Source organism: Aythya fuligula, chromosome 3, assembly GCF_009819795.1.
Source record: "Aythya fuligula isolate bAytFul2 chromosome 3, bAytFul2.pri, whole genome shotgun sequence".
Lineage (NCBI taxonomy): Eukaryota > Metazoa > Chordata > Aves > Anseriformes > Anatidae > Aythya > Aythya fuligula.
This window is the reverse complement of record NC_045561.1, coordinates 48,574,968-48,594,957: the sequence shown is the minus strand read 5'-3', so window position 1 is coordinate 48,594,957 and position 19,990 is coordinate 48,574,968. Positions and strand designations below refer to the sequence as shown.

Here is a 19,990-nt window from a genome sequence, read left to right as displayed (position 1 = left end):
TGCCTGCATGTCCTGCCATCTCAGCCAGCTGCTGATGGGACTGCAGGGCTGGGGGGTAGTTCATGCCTCCTGAGAGGCTGGAGAAATGATTTGTGGATAATGAATCTTTTTAAAAACAGCTGCTTCCCTCACCCATCCGCTGAGTGATGATCTCCCTTTGTAGATGTGAGCGCCAGCTATTAATTTCCAGCAGGGGGGGAGTGAATTAAGTCATAAAATCATTTTGCTCAAAGTGACAGGTATGGTGATATGATTAGTCATATAACCTAAATGAATCAAAATATCCCATATTCATTGCTCCATTACAGTTTATTATGTCCCTTCTTTACATGTCAGTAGATGTGGTATATAAAATCTCAAAGGAGGCTTATTTTTAGGAAGAAAAGCTTTTTTGTTGTCTGCATTATAAACAAGCGGGTGGCCTTGCATCTGATGCAGTTGTGATTCTTATATGCCTGTTGTTAACAATTTATTATAAGTTTGGCTAAGCAAAGTGTAATCAAAGCACAGTCACACATTGCAAATTTTCTTCATGTATTTATGTGATGGAGAACAGTTGCGTTATACTGATTTGAGATTTCTTGGCAAACTCATCAGCTGTTAGGCAAATAAAGATTCTGACTAATGAAAATGTCAGACTCCTGGACCTTGAAAGGCTTTGGCACTTTCTTTCTTATTTATCATGTCTGAGAAAGAAATATATCCTGACTGCATTATTTTATTGATTCACTTAATGCAGCAATCGTAGCATGGTCTGCAGCTAAATCACGGGTCAGCAAGTCATGAGTCCTGGCTCTCTCGCTGGCACTACTGCAGGCTTCTTGTATACATAAAGGCTTAGGAACTAATTTTCCAATTTAGTGAAGAGAAATACACTCATAACTCCATTGCTGTTTTTTCCAGTCAGGCAGGCAATTTGAACAATCATGTGTCCCAGATGGGCTTTTATGTATGCAATAGGACACGTGAATGTACAGTTGCCCTGATTACATAGGCAATCAGTTACTGCAGTGAGCCTTAAATACAAAACTGCTTGCCTTTCCCCACTGAAGTAGATGTGTTTTGAGTAGCAGATTCTTGGGCTGCTGTCTCCTGTTTCAATTCTCCTGTTTTAAATGTGGAGCATGGTGTCTGTGTAGCTCATGGGAATGTTTTGACCCTAGCATTAATACACACGTACTGAAAGCCTTGCATTTTCTTGCTGGCAAACATGACCGTGCCCCTGGTGCGGGTGTCCCATCGGAGCATTGGCAATGCAGGGGTTTAAAGCAGTTCTCAAGCTGCGTGCTCTGCTGGCCAGAAGTACAGGAGCGCACAGGAGGCTTTTTGCTGCTCCTCTGCTCTTTCTCCAGCCACCCTGAGTGCTTGTGAGCTGCTGTCAGGAAAGCAAGGCCAATAGTTAAAACTGTGGGCCAAGATTTCTGCCAGTGAAAGGTTTGTGTGAGAAATGAGCAAAAAACATAGCCTTGCTAAATGTCACTGTTCTGTGTAGTTTATTTTTGCCATGATGTTTTTCTTTTTACAAGAAAGCTGTGACTCCTTTCTGAGCATCACGTAGTGGTTAATGAAAGGCAGATCTGTCTGCAGAAAGGAGTGGAGTCGGTTTGTGACCTCAGCTGAGGGATGCAGCAGGGACAGGGGACAGATCCCTTATGCAGGAGTGGGAGCATGTCCCACAGAGGATCTGATCGTGTGTGTGCTTCAGGTCTGGCACAGGTACAAGGCAAAGCTCCTGCCACAGATGAAGCCCAGAATATTTCAGTTCCTCTAGTTTACAAATTACTGCCATCCTTCTGCTGAAGAACTGCATGTTATTTGCACATCTTGTCAGCCTGAGATGAAGCAAAAAAAAAAAAAAAAAAAAAAAAAAGATTAATCTCTGCCACAAGGCTAGTTCAACTGTTGCCAGTGGGATTAGTTTTGTATGTGCTTAGCACTTTGGCTGGAGAGGTTCATGTCAGGAGCCAGCCTCCAGGTTCTGGTCTGTGGTGAAGTCCTTGAGGAGCAGTCACATCTAATGGTACATCAAAGTGCATGTTGTAAACCCTGAGTGGCAGACATGAAACAGCAAAGTTCCTTCAGCTGGATCCTGTTGAATTTTCCTGCTGTCTGGTAGGTGGCAAAGCAGGACTGTCTTACATGACAGGAAGCAACACATTACACTCTTATGTTGGAAGGGCTATTACCATTTCTTGTGGACAGAAGTGAAGAAAAGGAGAGTAAAGCTTTTAATGTGGATTGTGTCCACACTTTGTTCATAAACCATGCCAGGTGGCAATAGCTTCCAGGGGATGGCAGCCCACGTTTGCTATGAACCCCCCTGTCTCAGCCCAGTGTGACCCATGGCTGGGCTGTGCAAGCAGAGCCATGCTGATGGCTTTCTGTGCAGGATAAGGATGATGTTTGTAACAGGGCTCCCCTTCACCAGCTGAGGCTTGTCAGAGCTGCTACTCCATGGGAGGTAACCAATGCTTGGTGGCACCTGTCCCCACGATTAAGGTCTTGTACAGTTCTGTGGGTCACAGGGGATGCTCTTGGAGATGTCTGCTTTTGGATAGGAGGCTAAATCTAGATCCAAATGCTGTGTGGGTGTTACAGAGGTGTAGTCTTTTATTATTATTATTTTATTTTTATTTTTATTTTTATTTTTATTTTTATTTTTATTTTTATTTTTATTTTTATTTTTATTTTTATTTTTAATTTCTTTACAAGACTGAAATTGAGCAACCATGCCAGAAAGGGAAACCTAAACACAGGCACCTAAAAAACTCTGTGCTGGAACTTTTTACAGTAATCTTCCATTCTAGTTGGTTTCTGCTGGCTTGGGTAAGAGGATAAGAGGGAAAGAAGAAAACATTAATCTGAGAAATAAATATTAGGGTAGGCATCAACTGAAAATCATCATATTTCAAAGTGAAATAAAAATGTGCTTACACATTTTCTTCTCCCCAAGTAAGAACAATTATGCTTCTGTCAAGCAATGAGTTGAGTTCTGGTGGCTAGTCATGTGCTTCAAGTTAAGCGTGTTATTTAAATACTTTGGGAAAACACTGAGTCAACATGTGAAAATTTATCATATTATTCAAGAACTGTAATCTCAATACTGCTAGAGTTTTTAAAGAAAGGTCAAAAGCTTAGCGTCTGATCTCATATCAATCTGATGGTTTTAGTTTGCAGTTTACACCACTGCTTTCCTAGGAGATAATCCAGTTTAAAACTTCTTGAGATCAAAATTTATTTCCTACCAAATTTTTCTAGTAGTCTATTGCTATTGTTTTTTTTTCATATAAAATGGATGTAATTGTGTGTGTTCTTGGAAGTAGAATGATAAAAAGAAATAATCCAAAAATACATGTTAGCAATTGCAAAAAGGTGAAATTTGTGTATAACAGCCACCTCATAGCCTGGCTGAGTACCCAAGTCGATTTAACGCAAAGAACACCTGAACTCACTGGAATTGTGTTAGTTTGATTCTCATCCTATTTCAGTGTTATTTATAATTTAGCATTGCAGTGGAATCGGTGTTTTAATTTTATTTTCTCTCATTGTGTTTCAGGTATTATTTTAAAGTCCAGGCAAAGAATCCCTTTGGTTATGGACCTGTTAGCTCTTCAGTCTCATTTATCACAGAATCTGGTATACTCTGCTTTTTATTTTCATCTCAGAACTGAATTCCTACTAAAAGATGTGGGAGGGCAATGAAACCAGCATGAGTATTGTGTTTATTATCCTGAACCTGCTACTTTGAGATTTTTTTTTAATTACTTTTTTTCAATAAAGCTAGGAGAATAGTATGTGCTCCTAATGCCACCATGAAAATATAAATGACATCAAAGTGAGTTTCAAGGGAACAAGAAGTTAAATTCAAAATACAAAAAAATTACTAATGTTCCACAATACAGAAGCAATGGGAAGTTTAATGTCTTTGATAGATTGACCAAATGTTTAGTAAATTGGTTTCCTTAATTGTGAACAGCTGAACAGTTGGAAGTGGTTGTCTCTGGAAGAAATATAGGAAACAATGGTTCCATCAGATGGGCAAATTCTCCGTTCTTTTTTTGACAAAGCCTGCCAGTCTTTCACAGGGCTAACAGTGTGCTCAAGGGCAACACCCCCTTCTAAAAATAGTGTGTTAAATGAGTTATTTTTACCCATCGCTTCTTCCATTGAGCCAAAGGCAAATGGCTCTGCTGAATAATAGAGGGCAAATTCTTCAATCTTTACTTGAGCAAAAGGTCAACTGTCTCTTGCAAATTTTGCCCTTTTGACTACACAGGGGTTTGTGGTCTCTGTCTTTCCTTATTCAACATCAACCTGTAGTGCTGGCTTCAGTAGATCCATTAAGACAAAGATGCAAGATAAGTAAATGGTCCTGCATAACATATTCACACTTTTCTTTTCTTTTCTTTTTTTTTTTTTAAAGAAGTAAGTCAATCTGAAGTATAATTTGAAGTATAATTCCAAGCAGAAAGTTTAACATAAGGCAAATACAGCATGCTGTATCATGCAGGGAGTTTTGCTGATTGGCTAACTGCCAGTATGCAGCCCTGAATGTCTAGTTTTTCAATCCAAAATCAGCCACCTTATGAGCTTTATTTACAGGTTAAATCCATCAAAATTAAAATTTTATTTGTACTGATTCTTCACTTGTCATGTGGCCTAAGATGGCTTTCCAGCTGGCAGAAGTACAGAAGCAGTTGCTAAAACCAAAGCCAAATGATACGATTACAGTGATGGAACAGGTCAGAAGAGAGAGAAATGGCTAGCCCAGAGTGCTCTTTGCACAATAGAGATATTTGAGCTGATGAGAATACTCCATAAAGAGTGTCATCATGGGATCAACCAGCTTACTGAAAATACTACTTAGCCTATATAACATACTGAAGAGAAAAGAAAGCCGCTGTTCTTTCATTAAACTCTGAAAACTCCCTGGAGTTTATCTTCCCTCATCAGTACACAAGCACCATGCCTTTTCAGGTACTTTGTGTATAATAAAGGCCAGTTAAGAGATGACAGAAATGGCAATGTAATGAATATGGAGACTGTTCATGCATTATCCTTATCCCACATCTATTCCATCCTCCTTTATTTTTTTAAAAATGAGAGTATTTCAAACACGAAGAAGCTCCTGAAGTATTGGACAGTGCTCCCTGCACAATCCAGGTGGCCACAAAACTTACTGTGACAACAGGAGTTAAAATGATAAATTTCACATATTTGTGATACCATACCATTAAACAGCTGTGCTAAACATGATGAATGCTTGAGCCCAAGGTTTGCATGCATAAGGTATGTTACATTTCCTTTTGGAAGTTAGGCCTGAAGCTGTAGCTTATGCTGCTTAACTCTGCAAATCAAGGAGACATAAATCCTACATTCACAGCGTCGCTAAAGGCAGTTCCTCTGCAACTGACATTTTTTTGAGTGACACTATATATTTCATATTATAAAACAAGGTTTGGAATAAAATACTAAGATTCTTTTTTGTTTGTTTGTTTCATTCTTCTAGATAATCCTCTCCTCATTGTCAGACCACCTGGTAAGTGTTCCGGTATATTCTTCATGAAGTGTATAAACCTTGTGCAAAACAGTTACAATATAAGTGTTAGAAGCATATGAACAGACAACTGGAATTGCAGTTTTAAGCAGGACAGGAAACTAGTTCATTGTGCCAATTCACCAGAGATTTTAGGACTCCTTACTCTGGTCTTGAAATGAAACCTCGTAAAGTTATGTTAGATCGTGCACTTGGTTTGGGTCCATCTTCTGCCTGGTACAACAGCTTTCGCTGCTTAGTAATAAGCACCAAACTGTATTGCTTCTCTGTGTCCTTTAGTTGCCCGAATATAGCTTGAACAGTGTGACCAGTTTTTCCTGTCTCTAGCTGTCGCACTCCTCCATGCTGTTCATCATGCCCTTATAAATAAGAAAAAAAATCAAGGATTTGTAACTGAACTGAATGACAGAGACATGTCATGAAGCTGCATCCTTCTTGGCATATTGCACGTTCACAGTGTAGTCAGACGAGCTCATGTCCTGGCACTAGGAACAAGCTTGCTTACGTGTGCAGTGGTAAGGCCAGGCAGTGTGTGCTCTCAAAAGAGAAGTAGGAAAAAAGACTTCATGGTTATTGCACTCTGTCAGCTTTCCTAACCAGTTAAAGTGGTTAGTTCTGGAGGTCTTTTGACTATATTGTTCATGAAAACAATGTCCAGTGTCTGCCTCCCTTCCATTTTCTGTTATGCTTGTTAGCCTGTTTTTTCCACGTCCTCCCAGCTGTCTCTGATAATGTACAGATATTGGAGAGCATGCTCTGCTTCTGGCAGTCAGTATGGGAGGCCTCTGAGAGCAGTGGGCTTCCCATGCCCCCGGTCACCTTCAGGATTTTTACTGACAGTTATTTTTGGGGTCTGTTCATGGAAAGGAGGTTTTGGAAGGTGATGGCCTTTTGTACTTTATGCTTAGACTGGACAAAGAGAAAATATTTTCATGTTGTTGCAGTGGTAGAGATAAGATAGACCAAAAAGAGGTCTATCAGAGCAGAACTTTGGGAACTGTGGACATGAAGAGCTGATAATTCAGCCCTTGCAGGACAACACAAAGTTAATCCTTCAAGATTTTTGGGGGTGGGCAAAAGTGGTGGATGAAAGCAGACTATTCACAGCAATAATACTGCATGCAAGAAAGAGATGGTTCATTCTGTTCTGAAGAAAAAGCCATGTCCAGGAATCTGCAATCATTTCACCATGTGACTAATTGCATAAAGTCAGCCAATTACATATGTCTCCATAACAGTGGAGTTCTGAGGATCACTGATCAGTGATTGTTTCTCACCTGCAAGTGTTTACAGGATTCAATCCGTGTGCACAGAGAGAGGGAGGAAGAATAACTAACAGAAAAGCCTTCCATTCTCATTTATAAACCACCTCAAAACAGCACAGTAAAAGCAGGGCTGGAGACAAAAATACCAATTATCACTTTGGAATCTTTTCGTCTCTTTCTGTATCCATTAGTGCAAGAGCCTTTTCAAAAAAAAATATGATCTCAAAGTTAGTGTAAAGCAAACATTTAAGCAATCCATTAGAATATCTACTCTTTTGTGATACAGTTGAACAGTTGTCTCTGCAGCAGTGCTTTGGGCAGAGTTCCCCAGGAAAGGTCTTGCTTGTCTTTTACTGGAACCTCATCTGTTTTGAAGTAATGTGAGAAAAGAAAACAGAAAAGTAGGTTTCTGATTTCATCTTTTTAACAAAATAGCAAGAATAGACTTCACACCACAGGCTGTTACTCACTGCAGAATTTTTAACATCAGTTCTTTAGCAAAAAGATTACATTTTGTACTTGGTACTAAAAGGCAAATAAATGACTGTATTCAGCCAGTGTTGCTGTCAGACTTGCCACTGGGCTCTGTTTAGAAAACAAACTGAGTACCATGAGGTAGAGAACTGTCTTAACAAAAACAGGAAGACTATTTGTTTATTTAAAACTGAGACTCTGTATGTGAAGCCATTTTTTACCATTTTAACAGTTATTATTGTCTACTGCGTAGAAGGGATTCAAGCAAGTTACTAGCTTTTCATTCTTTTAGTATTTGTTCTTCAACATTTATTTCTGAATATATGTCATGCATTAATGTACTGCAGCATCTCTTGTAAAACATGTTAGGAGATATTAGCCTCAGCTAAATGCAGACTAAAATGCTGAAATCTGTCCTTAATGTTGATTTATTTATTTATTTTTCTCCAAGGTGGTGAGCCTATCTGGATCCCATTCACTTTCAAATATGACCCCACCTATTCAGACTGCAGTGGCAAGCAGTATGTGAAGCGAACTTGGTACCGCAAGTTTGTAGGAGTGGTTCTTTGCAACTCCTTAAGGTACAAGATTTACCTCAGTGATGACCTGAAAGGTAAGCACCAAGATTCTTTTCCTAATGTAGGATTACTTGATGTCAACTCCATCTTCTCACTTTCTTCACATCTTACTGAGTCTTGTGTGACGTTGTTGATCTGGGGTTACTAATATAATCTCAAGGGCTTTTCCGATTATGCTACTGTGCTATATGTATTGTACTGCATTTGTGTAGTTTAAAGATATAGTTTCAATATGCAGCAGGGCCCACCTCATATGTTAGAGAGTGGTCCCTAGTTTTTAGCTTTTGAGGCTACAGTCAAATTGACAGTATTAGCTTTTTTTTCTTCCTTTTTTTTTTTTTTTTAACTGTCACATGACATTGAAATTACTGATTTTGTTGAAATTCTCTGTACTTGTAGCCTGTTGTGCAATGCCCATAAACTTGTAAAATGGGGAATGTTCCTTACTGAATTATGAAAATATTTCTCTTTTCCTTAATTTATCTTTCTGTAATGTGAAGGTAGCATCCTCCCTATTTTCAGCCACTGTTTGTTCATTGGTGATATTATGTTTGTCACCATAATACTTCTGCTACTTCTGCTTTCTTCTACATCTATATACATCTAACTGGTGGTAGAAGAGCATCCCAAACAAAAATAACGCCGAATCTAATAATCTGTCTCTATCACCCTTCAGACACCTTCTATAGCATTGGGGATAGCTGGGGACGGGGTGAGGACCACTGCCAGTTTGTGGATTCACACCTGGATGGAAGAACAGGACCTCAGTCGTACATTGAAGCCCTGCCCACCATCCGAGGTATGGTGATGTGAGAGTGGGATGCTGGCAAGGAGTCTGTCACCTCATCCATAGGACTGAGGGGTGGGGAGCAGGGCACAGAAAGAAAAAGAAAGAAGGGCATAAAATGCAAATAAATGACAGTGACAAAATAGGAAAAAGAAAGTAAAAAAATTGTACAGTTCTATGAAACCTTTTTCCAAATTATAAGACCTGAATTATTGAGTTGAGGAGCAGAAATTCTTTTACCTGACACAAAGGACAGCTACAGCTCTGGAAATGCAGCTTTTGCAAGTAGTATTTCAGCCAATTCAATGCAAAACACATAAGAGTGCATCTAGTGACTTAACATCAGACTGCGGGTCATTTATTCTGGCTTGGTAGAAATCTACTTTCAAGTGAAAATTCCCACCTTGAAGGAGTTCCCCTGAGCACACTGCCCAGATAACATAGCTGAGAGTCTGATGGCTTGCTCCACAAAAGGAACCCAATCATGAAAGTCAGACAATCTTTTCAATAAGTCAATTGATATAAATTATTCAGTTGGCTTTGATGGTTTCCATGTTATTTGTTGATACTCTTTTAATGGTGGTGTTACCAGGAAGAAACTGAAATAGTCACTGATATTTATACATTGCTGAGAGGTACTGCATTTCTCTGTTCAGAAGAAGGATGGTTAATCCAGATGTGTATTTCTAGGTCTAGGAGACAGAGATAGAGAGCACACAGAAATTACATTATTGGCACAGTACAGAAGTGTTTCAGATGTTCCAGTGCACAAGCTATGCAGAGAAGAATGCTGTGCCTCTCCTAATGCTTTAAGCAGTTGCATTCCTTCTGCAGATGAAGAAAAAGGCTATCAGATGAGGGAAAAAAGGCTTAACTCCATATTTACTGCATGAAATGATACCTTTACGTTTGTGAAAAGCTGATGTTTGCTGATAGTCTCTTGAGCCATGTGAGATAATATGATCTGATGGTATTTTTTGCCCTAGAGTCCTTCATATATTTAAACCAGTTTGCATAAATGCTGCTGAAATATAGCTACCATTTGGTGTGCAGTGCAGGAGCTCTTTGGCAGACCACAGCATTACACAATAGTTGAAAAGATGTTGAACTGTAAAACCAATCAGATCTACATGAAATATAAAAGACCGGAGCTAAACCATTGGAGAAGGATCTAGGCCAAATACCTAGGGTAACAAGTACCCTTTTGACAAGGCTTCCTAGCAGGCAGCTTGTATGCTTTCATTTAGGGTGTGGTACTAACTATTGCTGCATCTGTTACTTTAGTTAAATAGCTATGTCTTTGTTTTGAAATGTGAACGTGTGTTTTTTTCCCAACAGGGTATTACCGCCAGTACCGCCAGGAGCCAGTATCTTTCGGGCGCATTGGATACATGACACCATACTACTACGTGGGCTGGTATGAGTGCGGTGTGCCTATCCCAGGGAAATGGTAGCAGTCTGATTTCCCATCGTAGGCAGGACAGGCTGACCACACTTTTTGAACGATATCTACCAGAGGACTGTGAGCAGCTGAGTCGGAAAAGAAAACAAAAAACAAAAAACACAGAAATAAAGCAAACCTGTGAAGACCCACTGCTCAAGAAAACTCTGCGAAGCCAGACACAGTCCTCACTTCACCAGCCTAAATCTTTGGTGCTGCTTTATTTCCACTTGGAAGCACGGACAGGATATATGTTTGGTGTCCTACCTTCCTTCTCTGGGTCTTTAAGGCACAGAGAAGTGGTTGCAATGTGTGCAACCTGTGAAAACTAGAACTGTATTAGCCATGAAAATGTGGAAGTTTCTTATATCTTGCAGGAACGACCTAAGCATGCTGTGCTTGCTGAATGGAATGCTAAACTGTCCCTGGCTGCCAGCGGCGGGTGCTGCTGCAGCCCAGCCCAGCCTGGCCTACCAGGGCTCCCCTATGCAGTCATGCCACGTAGCTGGCCGCCCACCAAAGGCAATATATTCTCCTGAAGACTTACTCTGTGGGCTCACCCCCTGCTGGACTAATCACCAGGTCACAGTGTAAATTCACTTTGATATATATATATCTATATATATCTATATAAATACAATACTGTACATCTGCAGAAGTACTGCTTAGAGATGCAGATATTTTCTTGTTCACTAGATAAATATATTTGGAATTTTTATGTAAAAGGTGCTGTTAATTCTTTGAGATACTGCTATGCACAATATATTAACCAAGGAAACAGCTGTATTCTTCTTGCGAGTACTGTTGATCTGACATTTGAATTATTGATCAAAGAGCTGTGTCCCATTTCCTTGGCAGCCTATGGACTGGATGTTCAATGGGAATCTATCCCTCTGTCCATGTTAGAGTGGCACTGTTATAGTACAGCAGAAATGCTTATTCAGCAGTTTATCAGCATTTTTAAACTTTCTGTCCTTTGCTGTTGTGGTGGTTAACACCAATAGGTAACTAAGGTCCACCACGCTGCTCTCATCACCCTCTCTCCTCAAGAAAATGCAGGGAGAAAATATGATAGCAAAAAAAAAGAAAAAGCTCATAGGTTGAGATAAGGTGCAACCTTTCTTTAATCCATTCTCATCTCATTGATGACAAATACATCAATAAGTTATTTATTCCTTTATTCCTTCATTGTCTTTCACTTCACTGTGCGGAGGCATGGGACAAGTAACTTGCAAATGGGAAACTGCCCTTAACTTATTTGCCCTCCAAAAAGAAGCCCAAGATGCAAATAGCAGGAAGTGCCTCTGTCTTTGATCCACCCTGGGGACAAATTCGGATCCAATTCCTTTAAAATACTACCAGAATGTCTTCTACCCAACTCAGAAAGCAAAAGCTGGCATGGCTTAAAGCTATAAAGGTGACTTTTAGCAGGCATTGGAAGTTTGCAATAGTGTAGTGTTTTGGTAGTCCTTCTGGGCAATCTAGCATTAGTGGTTTCCTCAGTAACTTTTGTGATCTTATCATTTCCTTGTAACATCTCATGACCTTTTCTCATGTTAGTGAGACTCTACCATTCTGACAGCCTGGGAGAGTAGCAGCATACACTGGGGACAGATCCAGTCTCTGGTCCATCTCTCACTCTCCTTCCTACTTACATTTAGTATAGCACTAATACCTTTTGAGTTCCTTCCTGTAGTTATTGTAAATTGTATGGGGAGAAAATAAACTAAAGTGATTAGAGAGCATTTTATTTTTCATGGTGATTTGGGTTTTAACGTTTTAATTATTCTCAAATACTTTTGCTTCAGTACGGTGCCAAATATATGGTCTTGAAATATACCTTTTTTCCCTAATAAACTTATGATACATGGTTCCATTTCTATTTCATCCTTTCTGATCATCTGTATCAAGTAATCTGACAAAGCAACAAATTGTTACTTTTTCTCAAAGTCTTCCTCAGTTAACTTTTTCTAAGGGTCTGGAAGCATGTGAGTACATTGTTCCTTACACATGGTTAACATCTAGCATAGAGTTACCAAGGGCAAATCATGTCTGACCAGCCTAATCATATGCTTTGTCGAGATGACGATCTATGTGCACAAGGAGAGGAAAGTGCATGTGCTTTCACTTTTGTAAGGCCTCATTTAGTGTCCTTGTAGTCAAACTGTGGCATATGGCTTGGGACCTTAAAGTAGGCTTAAAATAATGAGAGTCATCAAACTCACAAGATTGTAATCAAAAATAGTGCAAAGTCCAAATGAGAGCTGGCTATAAATGCCACACATCTGGGGCCAGCACTGAGGCCAATATTTTATAATGACCTGGCTGAGGAGATGGAACTCACCATCAGCAAGCTGGCAGTTGATACTAAAGTGGGGCTGGGAAGTGGTTGATGCATTGGAGGGTAGAGCTTCTGTTCAGGGAGACCTTGACAGGCTGGAGAAATGAGCTGACGGGAGCCTCTTGAAGTTCAGCAAAGGGAATGTGAAGCCCAGCACATGGGATGGAATATCCCCTTGCAGTAATACAAACTGGGGATGACTAGAGAGCAGCTTTGCAAAAGAGGACTTGGGGTTCCTTGTAAACAATATGAATACTCCAGAGATCCATTCCAACCTAAATTATTCAGTGGCTTTTTATGATTCTAGAGGAGGCATCCCATAATAAAATGAATTTTTTCTTTTATTAAGTCAAAGTCATGCCTTGGCCCAGAGCCCAGTCTTCATCATGACTGAATGGGACTTGTGCCACTGACTTGAAAGAGCAGGGACCGGGTTTCACCAGCCATGGTTTGCCTACTGTTTAAAGATGGATGTTCCCTCCATATAGTCAATGCATTCTGCATTTTCACCTTCAGAGACCACGGGTGGATTTGCTCATCTACAGAGATCTATTTCCTTCATCCCCTGCTGGAAATGGCCTTGGGGTGGGACAGTCCTATTCAGGGATGTCATCATGAATAATGAGTTGAAGGCATATTTTTTTCCCACAGCCTCAACTGAGAAGGAATTGGGAAGTGCTGGGGGGCAGGGGTGGAGAGCAGTGCACACTGATCCTCTCCAATATAAATCTTCTGTGAGGCTAAGCCAGCCAGAATGAGCAGGGTAACACATTACTGTGATAGTAGGAAGTTCCTTGAAGAGACAGTACTATTTCTGCACACTGCTCTTTGTTTATCTACAAGGTGGTGGGATCAGAAAGAGTCAAATAAAGCCATGTAGGTCAGGGCAGCCACTTCCCACCCAGGTCCCTGGCAGTGCCATGATCTCTGGGCCACCCTCCCCTTTCCTGCTTCCCGTCCCCACTGTCCCCGTGACACACTGGCCCTGCTGCTGCACAGAAGGGACAGGGCTTCACCCTGCAGCAGGAGAAGCAGTGTGTCTGTGTGCTGGATAAACCCTGGCTCCATCAAAATAGCTGTGCAGCTTTGTGGCTGCACTGTGTGGCAGGGGACATTGTACTGCTCTGGACGGTGCTAATGGGAGAGGGGTGGGTCTTTCCCTTCATTAGCTCTCATCCCACGCCCCTCTCACTGGCAAATCCACATCTGCATCTGGTCTCCAAGCCCTTGGCGCCAGCTTGGAGAACGCTGTGTCCCTTCACAGGCTCTGAGTGGTGTTGCACCAACCCTGTCTTCTCTGAGCAATCCTTGAGGGAACAGAACAGAGAAAGGGGAGGATCCCCACAGAGAGAAGATTCACACAGCTTCTGCTGACACTGCTTCTGGTCCAAGTCTCTTCAGGGCAGAGGGACGTGAGGGCCCTGCCTGGTGGGGAATTCTATGGAGCTGGAAAATAAAGGGAAAAAAACACAACAGGGGAAGGGGTGGGGAGGAAAAGACAGGCAAAAAGTTGCTCAAAGCATTGTCTGGTCCCGGTCAGTTCCAGATGCTAATCTCTGATCACCGTACCATATTTTTGTGAGAATTGGGATTTCTGCCTCAAAGACAGCAGGAATAATCACCAGCATGTGAGAAATGCCAAGGGCTCTCAGGGGCCGCCAAAGCCCAACATGCAGACCCAGGATGAGAACAGAAGAGCTCTTTGGTGATGAAGGAAGCATTGGGCGTCACTTGGAAAGATAATTGAAGGCCTTCATGGGAGGTAACCCAACCCACTGAACAATGTAGAATGCTCCTTGTGGTTCCTCCCTACAAGAAGCTACATGGTTTTCTGTATCCAAAGTCCATGTCCTTTTTTATAGCCTGGCAGACAGATAATTATGTGAAGAATTGCCTTCCTTCTGCAGAAGACAGTGAGATAAACACTGAGGGGAATGAGGTCAACACTGCAGCAGCCCAGCTCTGCTTCCTGAGGCAAGGCTGGCATCAGTGAACATCTAAAAAATCCCACCCCTGGAGAGCTGCCAATCTGCCCGAGGGGCCTTCGCTGGTAACATTTGAAAAGAAAGCCATGCCTCATATTGCGGCTCCATTTCTCATTGTGCTTCTGTGCCCCATAAAGCAGGGAGCACTCCCGCAGGACTTGTGCCACATCGCTGTGCCAGCTGCACCACAACACTCAGTGAAAAGCATGGCCCTGGTGGGAACGAGGACTCGGAGCAGAGTAATGCCAGATTCATAGCGGAGTGTGAAGTTGTTGCTGACAACAGGAAGTCCAGCTTCACATGGTATGGCAACAGCCTCGGGGCACATCCTCATCTACCAACAGTTACCTTAACTCCTCAGTGCCAGTTGTGCTGGTGGCCTCACAGGGCCATAAGTAACTCAAGCTAGCTCCGACATAGGCCTTGTTTTGGCTAGTGGGTTGGACCTGTTTTCCAAAGGTTCCTTCCAACCTGAGGTAGGGTGTATGTCCATGAATAATATCAGCCACTGTGTCATGCAGCTGGACAAAATCAGAACCAAAATGTCACAGAGACAAAGTACATACTCCAGGGAATTTTCACGGTGGCTTTACTTACTAGGCAAAAATTATCACAGACTCACAGAATGGCTGAGGTGGGAAGGGTCTTCTGAGGATTATCTAGACCAAATCCCTCTCCTCAGAGCAAGGTCAGCTACAGCAGGTTACTGAGGATTGCGTCCACTTGTTTTACATATCCCCAAGGACAGAAGATCCACAGTCTTTCTAGGCAGCCTGTTTGATCTCTGTCACAATAAAGGAAACATATCTAAACAGGATTTCCTGTGTTTCAGTTTGTGCCCATTGTCCTTTCAGTGGGGAGTGGCTCTGCCTTCTTTATTACCTCCATAAGGTATTTAGTCTCATTGGTAAGGTCCCCCGAGGTCTTTTACTCTCCAGACTGAACAGTCCCAGCTCTCTCAGCCTCTGCTTGTATGTCAGGTGCTCCAAGCCCTTAATTATTTTTGTGTGCCTTTTCTGTATTTACCCATCATGTCTGTGTCCATCTTGTACTGAGGAACCCAGAACTGGACCAGCGTTCCAGATGTGTCTCACCAGGGCAGAGCAAAAGGAAAGAACCACCCCCCTCAGCCTGATGGCAGCACTTCTCCTAATGCAGCTCAGGATGACACTGGCATTATCCCTTGCCTCAATGGAAGCTGTAAGCCAGTTTACAGATGAAGGCATGATCATTTGTAATGGAGTGTTTGAAAGAAAGAGAGTAGTCTCCTGTGAAGAGTTGCTGAGCTTGGTTTCTTGCTGCAAGTAGTTCCTGCACATGCTTTCCATATGATATTTGTGCAAGCTCACCGCTGCCTCTGGGGATCAGGTCACACACGAGTGTTGGTGATACCCTCACACTTGTGCAGTAAGCCTCTAGATGGCAGGAGCTGCTGTTTGGCCAGGTGTTACAGCAGGGATGAGTGACTGCAATGCGGATGGCATGGTGCATTCAGTGTTGTACACACACAGTGAGAAAATTGTATTAATGAGAGCCCACATTTGCTGTAGGAGCAACATAAAGTCCATCCCCATGTCTTAGAGACAGTTTCTAAGAGTGCCCAAAATTTGGGATCTGTTATGTCTAAAGCATTGGAAAGTTATAAGTAGAAACAGACAAAGTGTAAATACACAATGTGCTCCTGCTGTGTTTTCTCAGGAGATACTTTCCTTAAAATTGCAGTCACTGTAATTTTTCTCTGGAGTACTGTGGGCAGCAAGAACCAGTTTATCTTGCAGCAGGAATAAAAACATTGCTGACTGTTTCTAGGAGGGTAAATGTGCTTTCAAAGTCCCCTTGACTATAATTGCAATAGTGTTTCTGCCCACCAAATTGCTTTGCATACTTCATCCTTTTGGAGTTCTGTGTTCCCTGAGCTGCAGGTCCTCTTCATCCATTGAAGATTAGGGTCATTTTATTTAGTTATTTATATATTTAAATCTGCTAATAAAATCCACATAAAGTTTTTCTGACCCTGCATCATTAGCCTATTTTCCCCCCTCCTTGACCTACTGCTTCTGTTAACTGGAGATTCTTTCTTGGAGCTGAGTGAAGCACTGACTGTGTCCTGAAATTATGCTCTAAAAATGCTACATGATGAAGCACTTAGAGGTTGGTGTTCCTTCCTGGCATCCGTGCATATGATCTGCCTTGTCTCAATACCTTCTAGCAGATGTTTATCCTGCCTTGCCCACACATTACCTCATCCATAAACAAAGATGTTAAATGTTACACTATGTAAATCCTCCCCAAACCACTCAGTACCAGCATTTCCCCCTTGATGCAAGTGGCATCAAGAGGGACTGAAATAGAGGTTATAAATGACAAGGAGATGGCCTTGTATCAAATCTTCCCCACTCCTCCATCTCATATGGCCTTTCTGTCTTCATGCCAGCCCCCATCAGGCCTGGCCTCCACTGCAAAACTTCCCATGGATGAACCTTTCCAATGTTGCTCATGGGTCTCCTCACAGTGCAGGAGCACAGACAATCAGGTTGGAAATGAGGAGACATTTCTTCTCAGAAAGAGCAGTCAGGCATTGGAATGGGTTGACCAGGGAGGTGGTGGAGTCACCATCCCTGGAGGTGTTCAAGGAAAGGTTGGACGTGGTGCTTAGGGACATGGTTTAGTGAGTGACCTTGGTGGTAGGGGGATGGTTGGACCAGATGATCTTGGAGATCTTTTCCAACCTTAATGATTCTGTGATCACATCACATGTATGTTGCGAGCTCATGGGCAGAGCTCAGACACTACTAAGTCACCTCCTTCCCACAGGCTACAAGTGCCATCAGACCAAGTGAGGATCATTTTGGCTGGCCTTGGAAGGTCAGTATTCATGGATGAGCTGTAGTGAGGAAGGAAGGGGCTGATCCAAATGCCTCCCCAGAGGGAAGCCATTTGTCTTTGCTGCTTATTGGTTCCTCTGGACCTCCTTGTGCAGATGCTGGTGGTCCTGCCCCTCAGGGAAGGTCAGGATGAGAACCCAAACCCATGTGACGTGGTCATCCTTACAGGCAGAGCTGCCTAAAGGCACCTCTGTGCCTTTAGGCACACAGACAAGGGAGGTCTGCAGGCTGCAGAGGGTAGCTACAGTATGTTTTTGTGTTCTCTACCCAAACAGCAGAGTATGTAAACACGAATCAGCTGAGGTTGTATTCAGTTTATGTTGCTAATCTGCAGTGAACAAACAAGAGAAAATGGTTCCAAGCTGTGAATATGTTACCATTTCCTCCTCCTGAATCTGAGAAAAAATAAAACCTACAAAATGAATAAAATTGTCAGCACCAGCTTTAGGCAGCATAACCTAACAAAACAGAGAAATAGCCAACCAGGATAGGGACTTGTCCCTGTTAATTTCAAATCATGAAGTTAGTGGGTTATTTTTATCTCTGCGATTCTTTCTTTTGTACTTCCCAGCTCTGAATGTTTACCTTTCAAAACTGCACACTAATAAGCTTGTCTGCCATCCTGCATTATTCTGGGCTTCTGCATAGGGTGTCCATGCAGCCCATCAGGTCTCTTGACAGATACTTTACTACTCCTCAGCCTACAAAGGCTCAAACCTGATCTTTCTAATGAGCAAACCACAACTTCCAAGGTGATACTATTTTTCTGGATTTTCAAATCTCCTGCTAGAAGTATTCTTTGAAGATCTTTTGTTCCAAACAAAAATCTGTATTGGTTTCTTTTGAAGTTTTCTTTAGAAAATTATCCTGGAATCATGTGTGCTAAGAAATCTTCTTGGGCTGTTTTTCTTTAAAATTCCACAGTTTCAGAAACAAGAAAAAACATGTTGCTCAGACTAACTGGAATGCCATGTGTTCATACAGTTATTGAATTTTTGTGTATATCTGGAGTATATTGTAATACTGTATATATCAGTTGATATATTATATCACATCACATTTGATTAACCTGTACCAAAACCAGGTGGCTTCAAAGAACTGTCATGTAAGATGTAGAGACAAAATCAGGCCATTCAATTTTTTTTTAAGAATAGTGTTTCTTATATCTGAAGAGAAAAATATATGGCACTCAAGTGTACAGTGGATGTATATAGCACATGGCACCATATAGCAAATTCTTAGTCTTAGTGAAATGCTAGCAATGTTTCTAGCAAGCAGTGGATTATGTATGTGTCAGAAGAGTCATGATGCTTATATTTTGCCTAAGACCAAGTCTGTGTCCCAGGACAGATTGAGGTCATGGAGCTGCAGTCATGCTGAAGACCCACCACTATACATTTCTGCAGACCTTGTGAGGTTATTGGCCCTCCTTTAGTATCACACCACTCTCCTTAGACAATAGAAAGATATGCTAAATGGCAACAGTGGGAGGGTGATGGTAGGTATGAAACCTGTGTGCATGAAACCTTGGACAATTCTGAAAACTTTTTGAATTTTTTCACTGGTCAACCTGCTTTGGTGCTCTCAAGAGGTTCCTTTCTAAAAGCACAATGTTCCTTGCTACCATCAGTGACCCCAAATAGCTGAGTGATAAAATGTGATACACTTCTTGTGATCCTTTGGAGTTCTGAGACTCCCAGGCATTGGCTACCTTTGCAAAAAGGAAGGGCTGAACCACAAGCTACCGGTGCAAGTATATTTGGTTCAGGGATCTTTGCTTTATTATGGCAAAAACAAGTTACTGAAGGCAGATATCTAGTTTCTCCAAGCTGAACAGCATTCCTGTCACCCTGAGGCTTAGCTGTGGTTTTCCATTCTTGTCATCCAAATTTTCATTTACACAAATATTCTGTTTTTTTGAGGTATCACAGCTCCAAAGAAGAGCTTCAGGCTTATGAAAAATATTTTATTGAAACCCATGTAAAATATCAGTTTGGAGGTAAACGTATATAATGTAGGTTAATTTCTGGAACATATGGGATATTGAAATTTTTATAACTATCGCTTGAAACAAGCACAAGTGCCTAATTTGCCCCTCTGCATTCAAGGCTTTATTTGTTGGCTCCATTACTGTGAGAGGGCATGTGCTTCTGCAGAGGCAGTGTTCATTTTCCTATAACTGTCAGCTGCTGTAAGCCACATCAAACCCAACACACATTTGTTTTCCAGAGAAAAAGACAAGAATTAGTATGATAGCCAGTTGCCCCCTCAGTCAGCCCCTTTTTGCTGACTTTGCCATCTCTCCCTCATTTGTCCCTTTTTTTTGTGATAATATATGTCTTTGGCATGCAACCAAACCTGAGGTCTTCCTACACGCAACACCTGGCATTTCATTTAATAACAAAACAAAGACAGCTGTGGTCTTCTTGGATCTCACCCTGCCAAGGAATAACAGCAAAGGAAATTGCAACCATGTCCATGGACCCACCTCTGAGGGTTTTCCTATATCAGAGAATCTCCCAGTAAATATTATCCTTGTTTTAATGTTGTTTTATTCAATTACAGAAGTATAAAAGGGACCTTTTGGAATCCTTGCCATCTCAAGATGTTTCACAGGGCTGGACTCAGTGATTTTGGGGATCCCTCAGGGTAGATCAAGATCTGTCCATGGGTTTCT

General features: G+C 41.7%; 1 protein-coding gene across 1 annotated transcript in view; it reads left to right on the top strand.

Annotated features, from left to right (window-relative positions):
- FNDC1 (fibronectin type III domain containing 1) overlaps positions 1 to 11,978 on the top strand; it is a 39,506-nt gene extending 27,528 nt beyond the window's left edge. The window contains exons 15-19 of the mRNA XM_032184186.1: positions 3,557 to 3,636; positions 5,510 to 5,539; positions 7,748 to 7,909; positions 8,551 to 8,673; positions 10,000 to 11,978. Coding sequence (XP_032040077.1) covers positions 3,557 to 3,636; positions 5,510 to 5,539; positions 7,748 to 7,909; positions 8,551 to 8,673; positions 10,000 to 10,115 — 511 coding nt within the window. The 3' untranslated portion in view covers positions 10,116 to 11,978. The remainder of the gene's footprint in view (positions 1 to 3,556; positions 3,637 to 5,509; positions 5,540 to 7,747; positions 7,910 to 8,550; positions 8,674 to 9,999) is intronic.
- The last annotated feature ends 8,012 nt before the right edge of the window (positions 11,979 to 19,990 follow it).